Source organism: Pecten maximus, chromosome 12, assembly GCF_902652985.1.
Source record: "Pecten maximus chromosome 12, xPecMax1.1, whole genome shotgun sequence".
NCBI classification, from domain to species: Eukaryota; Metazoa; Mollusca; class Bivalvia; order Pectinida; family Pectinidae; genus Pecten; species Pecten maximus.
This window is the reverse complement of record NC_047026.1, coordinates 15,594,637-15,615,317: the sequence shown is the minus strand read 5'-3', so window position 1 is coordinate 15,615,317 and position 20,681 is coordinate 15,594,637. Positions and strand designations below refer to the sequence as shown.

Below are 20,681 nucleotides of genomic sequence, written 5' to 3'. Positions count from 1 at the left end.
TTATTTATGATTTGCACACGTGTTTGTTGGTCGTTGAATTAAAAAAAAATTATAGTCGATATCACTATCCGGTTTGGAAGTGTTATATATCCTTGTGCGATATCGAGGGCCGCGGTGGCCGAGTGGTTAAGGTTCCCCGACACTTTATCACTAGCCCTCCACCTCTGGGTTGCGAGTTCAAAACCTACGTGGGGCAGTTGCCAGAAACTGATCGTAGGCCATTGGTTTTTCACCGGGTACTCCGGCTTTCCTCCACCTCCAAAACCTTGCACGTCCTTAAATGAAAGAACAAAAACAAACAAACAAAGAAAACAAATTGTGCGATATCAAATCAGTCGTGTTCGATGTTCCATTGTCACCACCTTAGTTCTCATTATGAAAAAGTGACTTAAGCCGGATAACGTAGATTGGTATTGCGGCTGTCGTCGATGAAGCAGAAGGCGCAAATGTCGATATTATCTTTTGTTGCAGTTAAAATTGTATATGACCTTAATGAGTGAGAAATCTTCATGTAATACAGATACAATAATCACAGATCCGACATTATACTCCTATCTCATTATTACCACGGACAGAACTTTAAGAGTCACCATTTCGCGTGAACGTGGCCATTTTAGATTGCCAAGAGTACGGTGGAAACCATTTTGTAGACAGATACAAATTGAAATGACGTACTTTAGACATGTTTTGATTTGTGCATTTTATTGCCGATCACCAATCTAATCTTCACACAACATATATAATGGTCTGTATCTAAATACTTATGTATAATATCAATCGGCTAGATCAGCTTTAAATGCTGGCCTACTTCATGAGTGACACTATGATAACAAGCCAAATGTATACACAGAATGAAATTGCGTAATCTGTTATGCCGGTACTCAAGGTTACATAAAACGAACATAGAGACATTGCGGGGGGTTAGAACTGTCGGCAGAATTACAACTCACACAGAACATTTGTAATATAATTATAATGGACCGCGGACCTGTAGCCATTACGCTACTTGAATGTATTAATAGGACTTAAAAGTACAATAGATCGAATTTAAAGGTGACATCATAGTAAAAAACATTTTTTATTGATTGTAAATGTTTTATACACTTCTAGTTACGTTTCTATGCAAACCTGATATTCACAATAGTGTACACGCAATTGACAACCCTCTCAAATACAGCGCTAATCATATCATGTGGCTGCTTTGAAAACGAGGCAGACATTTTACAGTACGTAAACTCCTATTTTTCGACATCATATTTGGATGAATAGGTCCCATCTGCTATACATGTTGCTTCCCTAGCAAAATACTAGATATTTTCTGTTTTTATAGCAGCTGATTCACTTGAGAAGCCATGTTTGTTTACGATATGTGGTATGCGCATTCGTTATGGCATATGATGCAAAAATTACATTTATGATAAGGTGATACTCTTCAGGATGTCGACGACGCGAAGGAGTATTTAACACTGAAAAGTTAATTTATTTTCAAATGAAAATATAAACCGACATGGATGATACTATCGCATCAGTTTACATTTATATGTAAGTAACAAACTTCTTCCATTTAAAACTTATCAACTTATATAAATGCAATGTAATGACCAATAGCCTTTCATATATAGAATCACTTATCACGTAAAGATGTATCTCTTTAAAAAGCTCTTTAACTCCTAAACTTTGAAAGTCTTAATCTGAACCTCCTCTAATTCGTCATATACAACAACACGCAAATCTCAAAAGCACAAAAAACGAAAGCGTTCAATAAAAGTCCAAAGTTACACAAATTCGTTCCTGACCTGTTTATGAACTCCCGATTGTTAGAAATCCAACTTTATGGTATAAGTCAGTTGTATTCATTGATATATTCAACGTTTGTCAGTCCTTTCTTATCTACGAAAAACGTTTGATATTGTTTCTCCCAAATAGGTGTACCGTATGTTCTTGTTCCACTAAGTGGCAGTCGATTGAACTACAAACAGAAGTGCACCAATAGTTTTCTAAAATGATCCGCAATGATAATGTTTACCCACCATGGCAGCTGAGTACATCACTAAGATTTTCTAGTATTTCGTGGTTTTGATATCAGATATTTTATTCCTTGAACATCTTCTCTTTTTGTTTGAATACACAGAAATCCACATTATATCAAACGCAAACGCAAGGTCTGTTATTTGGTTTGTTGCCTTAGTGTATTTTGCCCTGATATAATGTCCTGTCCTCTGTAGGGCATAGACCACTGGCATACAGGTTTGCAGCTACTGTATTCCCCCTGCCGCAATAGACTGCCTTCAATGGGTTATTTTCACCTCCGGTAAAGCTAAATTTGAAACGGACTCCTCTGTCATAGATCACAGGCTTTCCTAGTAAGGTGTAACCATTCGGTCGGTTTATTACAAAACCACCCTTGGATAGTTGTTGTGTAGATTGTAACATTGTGGGAAGGAAAACGTCTTTGTGTGAGCTTAGTTATGAAATAATGCATAGATGGGCGAATAGTCTAAATATAAAACTAAACATTATTTATGTTTGGTGGTATGGTGGTGCGATGTGTACAGCATTTCTTCTTGATCTTTTGTTTGCTATGACTTCGGAGTCTATCAGCAGCATCTGATCTAGGGATTTTCCCTGAAGAGACACACCGCTCGTGAGGACTTTTGAGGGGAGATTGTCTAATAACGATTGAGTATCTGTTCCATGATGATTCGCGCTAATGTCACTTTCCTTTAGCAAACTAGAGGTGGTCAAATTGTCTAGTAATTGGTCAGGCGTTGATGTACAAAGATGGAAGTCATTCTCGCGTAAAACTGGTTCTAACGGGAGTTTGGAAGTATCAACATGGATATTGGACGTTTCGTCGTACACCTGAACGGCGGTACCAGATTGTAACACCTGTTTACACATTTTCATCTTTTCTTCAAGATTTGAAAGCCTGTCTTCTAGTTCGTCTTTGTACTTTATTAAAACATCCCTGTTCTTGCCTCTCAACTGGATACTACTAAACTCTTCTGTCAGGATGTCGAAATCTTCTTGATCTTTCATCTGTGGGGGAAGATCATCAACTTTTGTTTCATTTCCATTCAGCTTGTTTTCAACTGACCCAATCTCCTTTTTGAGATGAACTAGAGTTTTATTTTCAGTATCGTTGATATAATCCTGAAGCAAAGATTTCCTCTGTGGTATTATATCTAACAGCTCCTCTTGTCTGTGTCCGTTGTGGATGGAGATACTGCATTTGATACAAATGAGTTCATCACAGTCTGAGCAGTGTATTAATAGCTCCTTATTTCTATGGACAGAACATTTATGGTCACCTTTTCGCCTGACAGGTATCTGGATGGCATGTGGTATATTGAACGCCATGTTGCAAGTCTAATATACTGTAGTTGTGCCTGTTGTATCGTGCTTCTATTGAATCTAACATATCAATGTAATAGCATGTACAGGTTACGATTGCGCAATCTTATCGATAACATTCATAGAAACCGTCACAGTGCACTGTAGAGTACTGGTATTTATATATGAATAAACGACTAACAGACAGACAATGACCTTATTACAATGGATGTGACCACTATACGGATAACATGACTGGCACATAATTGACAGATCATAATATGCTGCAACAACAGGACATTACATGCACATATCCAATTTCTCACTTTCGACGTTAATGTCTGTTGACAAGACATCAACATAAATGCTTTGTTTGTGTACCAGAGAAAAAATATACCGAGGTACAGTAACGAGTAGACCAGACGAATGTAGACCGTGGCACAGAAAAGAGCTCGGATGTGCCAGGCCTCCTTCGGCCATCAAGGAACCCATTTTTAGAAGAGAAATTTCTATTTATAGCGATCGTTCTTGAGGTCAAAAAGCAAACTGTTTCCGGCATTGTATACCTTATTCACCTACGCCAGACACAATATGAATCCAGATTATATCCTGGTATTTTTTATGTTTCTTTCAGTAATTTACATCTATAAGCATTAATTGTTATTCATATCACAGCTATAAAAAGGATTAGAGAAACGAATGTGGTCAAAGGAATATCTGGGTATATATTCTCAGATAAATGCACAATAACGCGCAATAAAAATGTGCATCCAAATATATGTTATCAACAATACACACACTTACTCTCGTTTATCCGTCCTACAGACACATCTTATCGGGCTATCCCCCGGGTACTGGACTTTTAGGGCTGATTGACAGCTAATGATAACACGACAAGCAGCAACAATACGAGGTTCATGGTATTACATATAAATCTCTAAGGCTGTTTGACCTCCACTGCGACAACATGTACTTGCTTTTAATTATATAAATGGCGTTGCAAAGGGAATTTCCTTTATTACGCACACTGTATATATCGCATTGGGGACCGAAGGTGTCATTACTTCATAACCGCAAGTTCAATCACAGTTGGGGGTACAATTATCAAATTTTGTTTTTCATTTTTTGCAAATCAATGCTATAACTCTTTACCTTGGCGGCTTAAAACAGCATAAATATAGATAAGAAAATTTGGTTTTCTTTGTCATATTTCAGTTGTCAATCACGTCAATGTATGGTCGAGTTTTGTTCGTGTTCCTTCAGATTATCACTGCTGTCAATCCGCCAGTTTTGCAACCTGTTTACAATCAAAGCACTAAGTATTTTCTCGCCTTACATCCACACGACGGATACTTCAATGAATAGAACATCTAAAACAAAAAAAAACCAAAAAAAAACCGACTGCGCTGCTTTGAGAATAATTCTAAACGTTTGTAACAGGTAAACTAGCAAACATTAGAAGCACCAATAACCATATTTATTAAAGATTTAAGGGTCATCTATATAGCAGAATAATGTTGAATTTCAAACACGAATAAATACCTAAAGATTTACACAAAAAATGTCATGTAATATACCAAAATGTTTGTTTGGACATGTAGCTTCTTACAATCACCAATAAATTGCTATAGATGCTACCAGTTTATTCTATAGAGTAACTTTGTGGTAAGATGTAGCAGGGAATAATTCTAAGTCACGCAAATGACAAATCCTGAAAAATAGCCAAGCTGTTATGTTCACAAGTGTCTATAGCACAGGGTAGGAGCATTTGTTTGACAGGATTTTACTGTATGTACGTATAAACACTTATTTTGTTTTGACCTTGGAATGCAAATGGCGGCTGTGAATAATTTTACACAAATATGGCTTAAAGGGGGGCATTTCAGTTAATAACAACACTCCTATATCATGCATTTAAGACATCTCATCATAGTAAGAAGAACATTTTAAAGTCAATTTGTTAAACTGGTGAGTTTGCAGCCTTTTTCAGAAATAGGCATGTTTTACCCCAAACTCAACGGCTGAACATTTTTTCATAAAAGTAGTCTTTTTGCCACTTCAAGAATACTTTATATTGTCTAATAAGAGCATTTTTGATGTTTTAAATACCTCCCTATATGCCGTATTTGTGTGATATCATTCACGACCGCCATTTGCAATTCAAGGTCAAAATAAAAACAGCGTTTATACATATAATAACGTCAAAGCTGGTCAAACCAATGCTCCTATTTTGTACTTTAGACACTTGTGAGCAAAACGACATGGCAAGTGTGTGTAATATATGGGATACAAATGAGTTAATTATGTCCCCCTGAAACATGCATTTTTCTTACGTTTTGTTGAAATTTACAAACAGCTTAACAAATTACATGTCAACAGCAAGTCCCACGGTTTGCCATGATACATACTAAAAGTTCATCATGTTACTTCTGGGACATTGCACCATAATAGGGATTTAAAGGCCTGTAGAATATCAATGTTTTGACTGGATTTGCTGTTTAGATGCCCCTTAAGATAATTTAAGAAATGAGGTTTGTTATTTATTTTACCATAGGAACATGATTTTTTTAATACAGTTTAATGTGTTTACTTTCTGAAATAAAGTGAAATGCTCATTTCATATGTATAACATTGATTTTAACGACCTTGGTTTGAGTTGTTCATCTAATATCCTTGCTACATAGCGTTTGACGTTTCCACAAATATAAGTATACTTCAGATTGATGGCACCCGATAGTCATCTTACATTCATGTTACTGTAACAATACTTTCAGTACTTTGATTGGCCTACAGCGTTAGCCGAGGGCCTATAGCCATTTTGAGCACCAGAAGTGGTATTTTCCGATAACTTTCTCAGAAAAGCTAAAGCAAGTATACTTTTGTGCATTGGAAAAGCACATTTCTGACGAAGTGCACAACAACTTTTGGTGTATGCATTATGCATTTCATGACTAAGTTATCTGTTGGAAAAACTTTATAAATGCTAGCTACCTGCAGCTAATCTCGTAAGGAGGTTTAACATATCCGGTCAACCTCTCTCCTTACAGCTCGTATCAGTATTATTTTGCACCGCGTGTGTCGTAGCTATGACCTCTGAATTCAGATATTATTACATGCGCAGTTGTGACTAACATCATAGCTAGGGAAACAGAAGCAGACTACAGCTAACCTGTCGTCAGGTTCAAGGTACTCACACTTTGGTTTGTTTTTGTTTAACGTCCTATTAACACCATGGTCATTTAAGGACGTGCCAGGTTTTTGAGGTGGAGGAAAGCCGGAGTACCTTGAGAAAAACCTCCGGCCTACGGTCAGTACCAGGCAACTGCCCCACGTAGGTTTCGAACTCGCAACCCAGAGGTGGAGGGCTAGTGATAAAGTGTCGGGACACCTTAACCACTCGGCCACCGCGGCCCCACATAATTTCGAGTTTGCATAGCAAGCCAAACCAATGATAATAAAATGTACATAGCGAAGTCGGTGAGGAATAGAATCAGAACAAATGATACTCTCTTCAGGAGAGCCTCGTGATTTGAGTGAAAATTTACTTTTGCCCCTTGTGTGATTAAAACCAACAGTAACCATATGTGGAAAGAGCGTGTATTTAAGATGAACCAAATCAGAATGTCACATTTTATATCGGAACATATTTGACAAAAATACAGTTTATAATTAAAGATTACTGTTTTGAGTGATAAACAGCCGATTTTTGTGTGATTCAGTTATGCTAAGACATAATAAACAAGCCCTCATGTAGCTCTTCAGTCGTGAATTTTTTACACCCATGTTGTGTTTAACGCGTCGAAATTTAATCTGTGTTGGGTAAGACTATAGAAGCTGCTTATTCACTAATAGGTAAATACATTGAACTAGTTATCTGAAGTTGTCCAGAGAGCTAGGAGTACTTTCGCCTCTTGTTTATGCACGACAGTGCAATAATACATACAGATAACGATACTTTGTACAACACAGGGGTTTCACAGAGTAACAAAGTAAACAATACTTATGCTGTGCTGTTGGTAACCTCAGAACATGTTGAATACTAAATATGTACAAACCGAAAGTAAAAGCTGTACTGCCAATTATCTGAAGAATGCTTGCTACAAATTAGCTCGATAGGGTTATGTAATTATTAATAATGTTTTGTAGATTGACTATAGGCTTTGATAGAGTACTTGTTATACTGGTCACCTAAAGTAGTGCTTTGTGTTATTGGTTCCTGTCAATCTGTTTAAGCTGTTACCTTATTTTCTTTGCTCAGGAAACATTTCGCTATTAAATCTATGGTATATTTTTCCACTGTTATTACTATGCTTACACCAATTCAATATTGCACTGTTTTGATTCAGGTATGCGCTAAAATTGGAGTCCGCCAAAATGAATAAATTATCAGCAAGTAGTCCAGAGCCCCACTCGATTTGCACTCTTCTCAGAAGAGAAGCTTTCTAAGAAGATCGCATTCCGTTATATGTAAATCGAGTAAACTGGTAGAATATAGCCCAAAAACAAACAAGTTTTTCAGTTTTCTCAAACACTGTGACACAAACATGTGCATGTATGTGTCATAAATCCGTCTCTAGTGAAACTCATCACTCGCACACTTAAAACATGGTCGCCGCCATCTTGGAAGATCAATTTTCTAGCTTCGAGACGGAAGAGGTAGAAGATCTTCCAGAAGCAGAAGAGCTACAAATCGAGTAACCGGAAGATATATTCTAGAAGGAGAAGAGTGCAAATCGAGTGGGGCTCTGGAATACCTATCACGTTCCCTTTAAACGTTGGTCTACATTCTGACTGAGCACACTACAGGAAATATATGGTATAAATCACTTGATCTTACGCAATCCTTTACAGTCAATAAAGGATTGCATATATCTTTCTCAGTTTAAATGTCTCGTGAACGACAATCACTGTGTTTTTATCAAAGTGTATTATTCTTGTGCACATTATAAAGAACTCATTTTAAAGTTTATGATATGATAAGAAGTAAAACACTATAAGAACCAGACTACTAAGCTCTAGCAACAACATCCTTCCTTCTCAAAGGTAGACAGATTATGTCGGACTATATGATAATGTTAGTTCCACTCTTTTTAATAATAGATAAACCATTTACCCTTCTATCCTAGCAACAGCAGTTCTGCATCTGAAAGTTGGACAGAACATGTCGGACTACAGGATGTAAACCAAGGCTAGTTATACTATGTCTAAATATTAATAAGCGGTTCATCTTGCTAGCCACCTTTCTTCATTGTACTGGCGATATGATTTTGTAAAATTTAATACAGTGAATAATACAACTAGAATACAACTGAAATGATAGACAAATGAACCTATGCCACTAAAGTACATCATTTCATTACACACTATCATCATTAATCAACTACATCATCATAATTTTTATAGTTTAGGTTATAAAGTGTTTTTACGTCTCCCTCAAATATTCCCACTGTTATACCAGCTTTATGAGAACATTCATGATTTCATGTTTAGCTTCAGATACATAAAGATATTCCTGTCACATCATCAAAACGTCTTTAGTACTCATTGCATGATTTTCATATTATGAATCAATTGCAAACGTTAATCAATGTTTTTTAAGAACATTGTTTTGATCCAGATGGTATCACCATTCTAAACAATCCAATAAAGGGTAAGCTATTCACAATGGATTTGTAGTACCCGATGAGATGGACATTCTCCTATTTTCTGTAAGTATAGAAATCTTCAATAGATAATTCAGCTGAATCTTTTTGCCTTCTATCCCGTGTTTTTCTCCTTATGTAATATCCTCTTTTGTCTTCTATCCCGTGTTTTTCTCCTAATGTATTATCCTCTTTTTGTCTTCTATCGGGTGTTTTTTCTCCTAATCCTCTTACGGTGTCCTGTTCCGTTGACCTCAAGTATGTTAGTACACCCCTTTGAAACTATATGACTGCCTTCATATACTACTGTCCACAAAAAAAGTCTATTCATAATCCGTTACAGACAAACTTTAATTGCAGTGATTGGTCATACACAAGTAGATTCCCATGTCAGGTGTCCTCTTTTGGTTTATAACTTAATGTAACTGCACCCCCCCCCAAAAAAACCCCCCAAAAAACAAAAAAAAAACAAAAAAAAAACAACAAAAAACAAAACATAACAATACGGTGAGATGGTTCCTGTTGCATAATCTGCATACCCCGCGTATCTTTGCTAGCAGGCGACGAGGCTTCCATTTTAGTCCGTGATAAATGAACCTACCACATTATATTCCACTTGGAAACGTAGTTGCTTTTTCGTACGGTATCAGCTGTTAAGCGTCTTAATTGGAGCTTTGTTCGCGAAAAGAATAAATAGATGGACGAATTGTTAAGAAAATAAAACGAAACATTCTTAGAATTGATGGTTTGGTGGTGCAATGTATAGTGCATTTCTTCGTGATCGTTTGTTTGTGATGACCTCGGAGTCCACAAGCAGCATTTGTTGAAGGAATTTCTCCTGAAGACACACACCACACGCGAGACCTTCTGAAAGGACATCTTCAGTTGATGGTTGTATATATGTTCCATCAACATGAATATTGGACGCTTCATCGTACACCTGAACGGCGGTACCAGATTGTAACACCTGTTTGCACATTTTCATTTTATCTTCAAGATTTGAGTGTCTGTCTTTTAGTTCGTCTTTGTACTGCAACAAAACATCCCTGTTCTTGCCTCTCAACTGGACACTATTAAACCCTTCTGTCAGGATGTCGAAGTCTTCTTGATCTTTCATCTGTGGGGGAAGATCATTAACGTTTGTTTCATTTCCATTCAGCTTGTTTTCAACTGACCCAATCTCCTTATTGAGGTGAACTAAAGTTTTCTTTTCAGTATCGTTGATAAAATCCCGAAGTATACATTTCCTCTGTGGTATTAGATCCAATAGCTCCTCTTGTCTGTGTCCATTGTGAGTGGAAATACTGCATTTAATACAAATAAGTTCATCACAGTCTGAGCAGTGTAAAATTATTTCCTTGTTTCTATGGACCGGACATTTAGGGTCCCCCTTTCGCCTGACAAGTTTCTGTCCCCACTGGGTTGATAGCGGTACGTTGGAACCCATTATGCAGTCCAATGGGTTAATGGTGTGCTTCCTTCAGTATGACTGATTGGTATGCGTACTGATATATTTTATCTCATTTAGTGTAGACTAAATGTTACACAAAGTGCACTTCAAGTTTACCTGGCGTCCTATCAGGCTCAAAGCCTACCTAGGTCCACATGTAATCAGGTACATATACATACTGTTCACAGATAGATGTATATTTACTTCCAACAGTTCATATTATTAAGATACAAATTGTGTTTTTTACGTCACCGTGATAGAATATTGCGATCCAATGTCTAGTTTTGATTTCCGTTTGGTAAACCAGGCGTGGCGGTTGTTGTCAGTCAGTGTTTATTTTCGTTAGCCACGTCACACTAACACCAACAGTTGGGTCTCTGGTTAATTGCTCAAAAGTTCACACATCAGCGGGTAAGCGTGCCCCCCCCCCCCCCCCCAACCATAAAAAAAAATAAATAAATAAAAAAAATCTTGCCCTACTTTCAGGTCAATATCTACCTGTATATCAAACCTGATAAAGGTGTGGAGAGAAGGCGGGCTTACACTGAACCTGATACTGACTCCATCTTCCAAGTTAACCATATAAGGTGTGAAGATCTGGACAGGTGTATACTGTCACCTAACAAGCAAATGATTCCCTTTCTTCTTAGATGGAAACTGGTCCTCACACCTTACCTTTATCTATAATCAAGGTCGTATATGATATAGGTACAGAATTGTGACTGTCTCTATCTGACACTTTCGAATGATATGTCTAAAGAAAATTTATGTATATAACATATAATAAATATCCAGTCCTATTACAGTACCATTCCAAAGATAGCTTTTAATCATAATTTTAAAAAATATGACAAAAGATATTTGATGTCAAACTGGTTTAAACTATGTATTGATGTATCAAACAACATGCTCTTTTTCAAAATACGAATTAAAGAAACTAGTTAGAATAGCTTGAATGATCAATTTGTGCAGAAATAGTTTGATGATATTGTTAATTCTCCAAGAACAGTTTTAAGTCCTAATTCTGATAAAGTAAATGTCTCTGGTATAATGGAAGTACATGTATAGAGTATTTAGAGGTCAACATGTTACTTGTCAAACATCCCACAAACTAACTGTAGCTGGCTTTTCATCATTTTTTTCATGTTCGAAAACTTAAATCTATGATTATAATTAACTTGAGCAACCATTGACCATTCATGATTTTTACCTGTATTTTTTACATAAAATCTATAAGTGATACATACAATGATAAATTTTGACTGATTGGGAATAGAAAACAATGTAGTTCCAACAGGTCAATTTCACAGGTAAATTGTACATAATGCTGCTGGTGTCCAACTGCCCCAGAGGTATATTATACCCAGGGCTCTAGAATCATATTGACAAGATGAGAACAATATGTACTAATTACAGGTAGGCTATAGGTTGGTTTTGGGAAGTGGTAAATTTACGTTAATACTACCATGTGGAATTACAAAATGAACATTGAAATTGTATTTTGTTTTTTATTACAGTCTCTTTCTTCACAGTTAATTTTAAAACAATGTTTTTATAATTTTTTTTTATATCTAACAAGATAAGAAATGCTTAATTACTGTATGTGTCACTTTTCCATCTTGATGTATATTTATTTTTTATGTTACACATCTTAGTCGTCTTAAACCTGTTAACCAATTTGTTATATATATATGATGTATACGTCCACCTTAATTATTTCGTTTACAATTTTGATCTGATTAAAGGTGAACAACCACCAGGACAAATTAATAGGCCAAATTGTATGTCAAATATTAACAATTCTTAATCAAAACACGTTAAACATTTATTTTTTAAACAAATCAATATATTTTATATGTCGAAGATCTTAGCGTCTGCACGCAGTTATCTCCCTTCGGCGGTCCACTCAGAAGGGGGGGGGGGGGGGGGGGGGGCTTCAAATAAGGAGATAATCGTACGTTTCTGATGGCCATGACTGAACTGAAGCAGTAAGCCAAACTGAGGTTTCACACCCTACTTTGCACAGCTTCATCACAGTATACAGTACCTGTGACTTGCTACTAATTAACTCAACTGGCACAGCTCTCACGTGAGTGTTGCCGGAGTCAGTCATGCATGACCACTAATAATTACATATACTGACACTTATTGTAGGTAGCAATTCTACATATTTGTGTGAACATTGTATCAGAATTATAAATTAATCAACCAGGTAATGCTCGTAAATATACAATTTTATGAACAAAACTTACTTAGATTATCTCATGATTACTTTCCAGTTAATTAGCAGTTAACATCAAACCTGCAATGAGTAGATTAACTTTTATTTTCCTTCATGTAAAGAACGTCTTATATTTGATAAGACAATTATTAAAAACCCCCATTAAATTCATTAATACTATAAAATATCAATATTAATAATTAACATAATATAGATATGTTGTTTAAACTACCTTTAAAGTTTAAACATTTCTGTACAGAAATATATAATGAAATAACATTTTATTTCGAATTCCGTAGTAAACTATAATACATTTTAATTACATTTTAATAGCATTATGATATAATGAACAATAAACTTTCATAGAAACTTGATTAGAGTACAAATTGTATAGCTGTTATACATCTTTAGTATACATATGATAGTCTGATTATGGACACAGGGTAGACATGGTGTCTTATAGGACTCGAGGTAGACTCGGAGTGCACTCTGACTCCGAGTTTACCTGGAGTCCAAACGGAGTGCACTCCAAATCCAAATGGAGTGCACTTGGGTGTAACCTTTAGTCTATACTCAACTGTAGGTAACTTAGATACCCAAAATGAAGAACAGGCTTCATTTGCCTTTTCATATGGCATAAATAAGCAGAAATATCGTAACATGACCTAACTTTGAATCTGTTTGGTTGGGATACAACGATTTTGAACGGTTGGGACTGCATTTTGTAAAAGTCTCTTGAACGGTTATGACATTGTTTATCATTGGTTCAATTTGAATAGATTAAGACAACTCTCAGAAATTCAAGACATTACAGTTGTACGATTACTACTTATGTAACTTTTTTAATTCAGACCTTCAAAATTGCCTTCGATCAGTCAGTACATAGGTATGGAAACAATAATTACAAATGATGGTAAGATCTCGTGTGTCCCCGCTTCTCAAAACCAAATCAATATACATATATAAAGTTAACACAGGGTTAATATACATATCGGTGAAATTGAAGGACTTGGCAAGGTTTTCGTTATCGGTTCTGATAAGCTCTCGTATAAAAAAAAACAAAGTCGGCCAACAGAGGGGCAAACTTTGTTCCCTTAGGAATGTAAATAGTCTGTTGGACGATCTGATCATTAAACTAAACAAATATGTCGATAAGAAATTCGACAATTTGGCGATATCATCTTTTTTTCTTTTTTTTTTTCTTTTTTTATAAAGGCCAAAGTTTTAACGAAATGTGCTACCGTATAGTTCATACCTGGTAACTATATACTCATAACACAGTTCGCTTTTCCTTGGAAAGAAAGCTATCGTCACAGGAGAACAGAGACGTTCGTTAAGTTTGAAATGGGGGAACGATTCGATTTAGAACATGTTATTTAAGGAGCGGTTGTGCAAGATTAATCAAATAAATTCTCCTCCTGGTGTAAAGAATAATCCAACAAGACAGCTGCCCTGACTAAGAATATTACTGCTAATTGTTGTTCTATTTCCTGTCGTAATCAGCTGAACAATTAAAACGTACTAGATCAATAAAATTCTTTTAATACTTATTTAAAACAAGCAACGATACAAATCCAATTTACGTTTGATTTATTTTTCTATTCAGACCAAAGTGATGATCTCCCAATATTGGTCAACATAATAACCAAACTTCACTTAAAATAAATATACTGCTATATGTCACAAATATATAGGAAAACACAACACAAAACCACGAATTTTATAGCATTGGTCTGATCCTCATCATAAACGTTTTGTCCAAAATTCCATATTTAATAGGTCGCTCACTCGGGTTTGTAGTACTTGATAGTTTTGATATACGACTTTGTGTTCCGTGAAAACATTTTCTTTTTTTTTCTGCACGAAAATCCATAGCACATTATCCATCTGAATACCCACGCCTACTATTGGGTCCATTTCCTCCTTATGTATTGTCCTAATGAACTCGCCTGTCCGGCTGATCAGCTCTATATGCTCTGTGCTACGGCATGCAAATACAACCAGACACCACCCCCCCCCCCCCCCCCCTCCCCCCCCCCCCCCCCCCCCCCCCCCCCCTGCTATCATAGACTGAATTCCATAGACAAACATTTTTGATCACGATGTAGTCAACTTTAAATTGAAGTGTTTGATCATTTGTCTGCAGCTATCCCAAAGCCTTGTAATCCTGTCCTTTATAACGAACATGCACTGCAAGGTTACTTGTCACTGGACATCGGGAAAAGGATATCAAAGAGTAAGACAGCATGCATTGCAGCTCTTCGTGAAGGGATGTGGTGACTACCACTTGGCCTGCTGTTGTGTAGGTTGTAATATTATAAGCTGAACTTAACACATCCATTGAGATGCAGATACTTAATGGCCGGGATTTTAAAGCGTTTGATTGGGAACCTTTTGTTCCTGAACATACTTTATAGATTGATGAATTGTCTATACAACAAAACCAAACAGGGTTTGTGTTTGGTGATGTGGTGGTTCAATTCATACTACATGTGTGCTTGATCTTCTGTTTGCTGCTACCTCCGAAGTCTAACAGCAGCCGCTCTTTTGATTCAAAATCATTTAGCCAGACACCAGAGAACGCTGGGCTGCTTCGGTCAATTCAGCTGTGCCTTTGAACGTTAACTGTACAATGGGCTAATCAAGGAATTACACCAGATATGTGACTTCACTCGTGAGGCCTACGGAGGGTAGTTCTTTAGTTGACGGTTGTTGATCGATTCCATGGACAACCGCCCTGGCGTTACATTTCTGTAGCTGCGAAGAGATCATCAAATTGCCAAGTACTTTCCTGAGTTTGTCAGTAATTGTTATACATAACCGAACGTCAACTTAGCCCAAAACTGGTTGAGGTGGGAGTTTGGAAGCAGCAGCAATATCGCAATTTTCATCTAAACCTGGACTGAGGTTCTAGATTGCAGCACATTTCGAAACATATCTGTACCTATCTTCGAGTTCCTCCTTATGTTTCAGTAGCAAATCCTAATTTGATTGAGAGATCGGACTTCAAACTGACGAGTGCGAATTTCCGTTCCGAGAAAACAATTCAGCGGGTACTTTAAATTTGTTCAATTCAAGTTAAACTTACAATTTGTACAATTCTTGTAATTTTGTTAATGGGTGCAATGTGTAAACTTACAACTTGTACATTTTACATGAAACGTGCAACTTGAACATGGCAAATTTACATTTTGGCAACCCCGGATTAGTGGTTGTACCCGGTGACTACAATATATGTGATCTTAAGATATGTCAATTGGTTTGAAGTTGGACTTATACGTTTTGGGTAACGATGATAAACTCAAACTTTAAAGTGATATGTTGCCGTTGATGAGGACGACGGAAAAGTAACACTATAGTCTCCATTTCGGGATATTTTGACAATATGTCCCCACACCCCCCACATACACACCATTTAACGTATAAGTCTAACTTGTGTTTAAAGTGTGCACAATAATGGGATTTATACTTGATATTTCCAACTTTATTAAACAATATTAGGTATAGCCTTATTTTCATTACACCTACACATAGCACGTCTATCGACACCGGACCATTGATATCTCTAACATATCAATCTATTCGGTAACATCAAAAACTAGGAATTTTGGGAGTGCGCTCCAAGTCTGTACAGTAGGTTAGTGATATATAGATATACATACGGCATCGTGTTACACGGAATATCAAAGTGAATCTGGTTTGGAGTTTGACTAGCGTGATAACACATCTCACTGCTGACTATACATAGGTGTACCAACTACCAAGCTTCAGGTAATACATGATCTGGTACTGAATTATTTAATTCATTGATTTATTGGATATTTCAACAATCATGATAATCTGTGTTTTTTTTCTGGTTCCTAAGATGATTCTCAAATTCAAGTGTATGATTGGTTCCAAAGACTCTAGAAAGACAACATGTACCGCGAGTGTAGGTATTAATATACTGGGAAAGGTGAGTATTTTTGGTCGTTGTTTATGTCATCAAAGTTGATCTTTTCTAAAAATAAAAAGCATGTCAATGTTGACATTGACGGTCCACGGCACATTTGAAATTTTAATCTATTAACAAGAAAACTGGGATTGAAACGCTGTTAACTTTATATATTTGATATGTCAAAAACAGACTAAAATTATTCATTTGTCATAAAAAAATAATTCTGTCTGAAAGCGTGTTTCTTATTTCTCCCCAGAGATGATCCTCACAGGGGCGGATTCAATAACATATCTGTAAATCTGTAGGATGTCCGAGAAAGTTTACAGCAAACTGCATCTCGTAACCATCCTCCACTGCAATTTAGGGCACATCATCACACCTAAGGAAGAGAAATACACACTAAACACTTACTCTCTTCAGTTGATCAGTATTTCTGGTATTTGAATTGGTTCGTGTTTCTCATATTTTCTTTAAACACAGACCAGGTTTAATTTATTTCCTGAAGTAAAAAGTGTTTCATTAAAGCTAAATAATCCATTAAGATATAGGCTACAGAAAACTGAGTCAGGAAAGCTATCGACCACGTGACCAAATGAAGAACAACAAAAATTACTCGTTATTAATATGTATCGTCTGTCCCGCTTTATTACGATAATATCTTTTGCAAACTCCAAACTTCACTACAAGTTCTGTATTTTCCCTCAAACAATAAAACAAACCCTCATGTTAATAAAATGAGACTGGAGACGGAAGAAGGGTATGTTACGGATGTAAATATGTAAATAACGAGACTTTAAAAAAGGAAATAACACACTTCAAAAAACCAACCAAAATGTGACATTTTTGCACAAGCCTTTTTTCATATCTGATACATTACATATATTTTATTTCCCAATTTCACTTTAAAATGATTTGTAAATCAATTGGAAATTCAATAAAGATCATATCTTGTTGAGAGGCGAGTTGTGGAACTCGCTTAATCAGTCATATGTTCAGTGATGAACAACACAACACGTCTTTCCAGTTCAAAGTCGTTGTATTAACTGACAATTCTATCTTAGTAACCAAAAGATTTTACAATGAAGGGGAATTACTCGATATAGCAGGAGTTTGATTATCTCCCTTAGACCATACAATTATGTCATCTCCAACACTCATACACAGATATACAACAATATCTAATATTTTATCAAATTCTGTGAATTTCACCCTAAAATACACACACAGTGTAGAGATGTGTAGAGATGTCCATACTTCAATGCACTCAAATATCCCACTAATTTATATTTCCGCTAATTTGGTATAATTAACTTTTGAGCTAAACTTTGAGCACGCAAAAATAAGAACGTTTATATGATACCGTATAATATTAAACTGACACAGATTTAATTTAAATGTTTATCTAAAGGAATCTACACTTAAGGCCTGTATAATCATCGACGAGTCTAAGAAAGACGACACAGCTATATGGTGTCGTTTTGACCTTACTGTATTTCATATTTTGCAAATACCATTAAACTTCCATATTCAAAACTGAAGTTTTTTGTTTTTCGGTTACAGACGGTAAATGAGCAAAACTGTTACAATTCAATAACATAGAGAACTATCAACCCTTTATGGTTTTCAAATATAAACTGTGCGTATCACAGAAAGCGAGAACTCATTGTCAAGTGACATGCAATTGACGTTATGACCTAATCACTGACACTGTTACAAACATGGAATATACCATTAATCTATCATTTACCCTTACCTCTAGTAGATAACTCTTTTGTCGTATATTAACGTATAACTTACCTCTAGCAGACAACTCCTTGGCTGTCACCAGACCAATGCCCGTGTTACAGCCGGTGATGATGACAGTTTTCCCATCCAGACGTTTCTTGGAGACACAAACACCACCCGCTATGAAACGTCGCATCAGGATAAAACCGACAACCGAGGATCAAGGTAGTTATTTTGTATACATGTTACACCTTGTGGCATATTTTGTTAACATACCAACAGGAATCTAAAGGCACGCATTTTTTAAGGACATATAATCTCGTCACGTCTGAAACTGAAGTTTACTTTATTGCAGAAATTCCCTGTCACTCTCTTAAGATATTGGAGACAATGTTAACCTCGAGAAACATCTGAACACTTAAGTAAACTTATACTTTTCAAAATTGTATCCAAATTTATGTTTGTACCTCATCGTCAAACGTTTCGGAACCTACACTCCTCCTCGATATTTCCAAGGTACCATGGACTGATGATGGTCATAGTGTACAAGGGACTGTGGTTTGCTGTATTTTCAATGGCAATATTTTCTAAAATGACATGTCAGCTTTCGGTGTCTCTCTGTGTGTTTTGTTTGAGGGCGCGTTTTTTTTTTTAATTTAAATGAATTTTGTTATTGGGGTTTTGAAGATATTTTCCGGCTGAAAGACAATCCTTCAATATTGCCCACAACAAATGTTTTTAAACGTTGAAGTTAGCCTATTTGCGCAGGAATAAATAACGAGCAAAGTCAACAGTGCGGAAAAATAGCTTGAAGTGTTGAATTTACTCAACGTTGGACCCACTATAATACACAGAGTTGATAAAAGGTGATGACAGTAATATTTTAAATAACTGTCAACAGACGTCATATTGATAAAAATACTTACGTAACTTTATAGTTAAACTGCTCCTACTAGTAATCAGAGATACATATACTAACTTTACTAATATAAGTCTATGTAGTAATATATGGGTTAAATTGTTATGTTTGCTTTAGTTATAATTGTTCGACTGATGAGTATATAATTGTGTTATGTATTATGCCTTTATCGTTATTCTATATATACTATATATAAGCATGGTCGAAATTCTGTATCTCGGGTTTATGTGTGTAAGTTATGATCTAACTATGTGTATAACATAGCCCAGGGTACTGTTTATCACTGTGGGGTATTCTCCCTTTTCAATAGCCTCCATAATTATATGTTTGTGGTCGTTTGATGTCCACGTTTGATCTATTTTGAGTTATAATAACGTTTTTGTATTCATGTCCTTATTTAGTGATGTTTTCACGTTTTACCAGTCTCCTCCAGTTTCCGTACTATAGGTGAGGATAAGTAGATACAATTGGGATGTGGTAAATAGAGATGTTTTCGTGGGTTACTGTTACTGTATAGTTAAGCATACAAGGCATCATGGGTTATGCTCTACAAGTTTACAGATATGCAAGCCGTATTTGAGCTGTACTTGATTTATCATCACATGATGCTATGTCGATCAGTATACGCTAGTACTTGCATGGCACCAAATCAAGCTTACCTGGTCCAACAACAGATGAAAGCAATGCACTATTTTCTGCTATGAATAATATGGTCGACTCTATCACAGAATAATCCATCTAGGCTACTCAGCTAACCAGTCTAGCGTATCTACAACCAGGCGTAAACAATATGGCCTCGGCCATTACTGTCCAGGGGTCGTCTCAAACTATTATGGAACACGGCGGGTACTTAATCATGACATTGCTCCGGCGTTATGAACGTTCCGCTTCCTTAAATTGCTATAATTTAGACCTGACTGATTTAAGATATTCATTCGCTACTGAACTTGTGTGTTTTGTACGTCTGAGTGCTTTGAGGCGTTGTATGTATATACATTTTACGTATATTTAAGTGTTGACATTACATCGATGGGACTTAAAAGAGTTACTATTATGTTTTTATCAAGGGGCCTAGTCAGCGTTACATGTTTGACTTTAAATTATATCTTTATACATTCACTTACATCCAAACCGTAAAAAGCAATTTTTCCGATCAAAAACACATTTTCAAATATGGCTAAAATATAATAGAACATTTCGAAATTCAATATCGGGTTCAACTGAAAATAAACTTTCGTCTCATGTGGACATGCAGAAGGAATCGTAATTCTAATTGAAAATCGCTTAAATGAGAGAAAACTATGAAAACCATATCATGGAGACCCTGGAAACCTATAAGGATAATAAAGCCAATTGAGCGGGTAGCATCTTCTGCTTCCATCAACGACACTCACTGTATAAATCGAGTGCTACCAAGGTACTGCCTGGTATATCAACAAGTATCGGACACGTCT

At 36.2% G+C, this 20,681-nt stretch overlaps 1 protein-coding gene across 1 annotated transcript; it reads right to left on the bottom strand.

The window, feature by feature from the left end:
• Window positions 1-2,520: 2,520 nt before the first annotated feature.
• Window positions 2,521-3,360, bottom strand: LOC117338878 (uncharacterized protein DDB_G0279899-like). The gene has a single exon (XM_033900242.1). It carries the CDS (start codon window positions 3,358-3,360, stop codon window positions 2,521-2,523), a length of 840 nt encoding a protein of 279 aa, XP_033756133.1.
• Window positions 3,361-20,681: the final 17,321 nt, after the last annotated feature.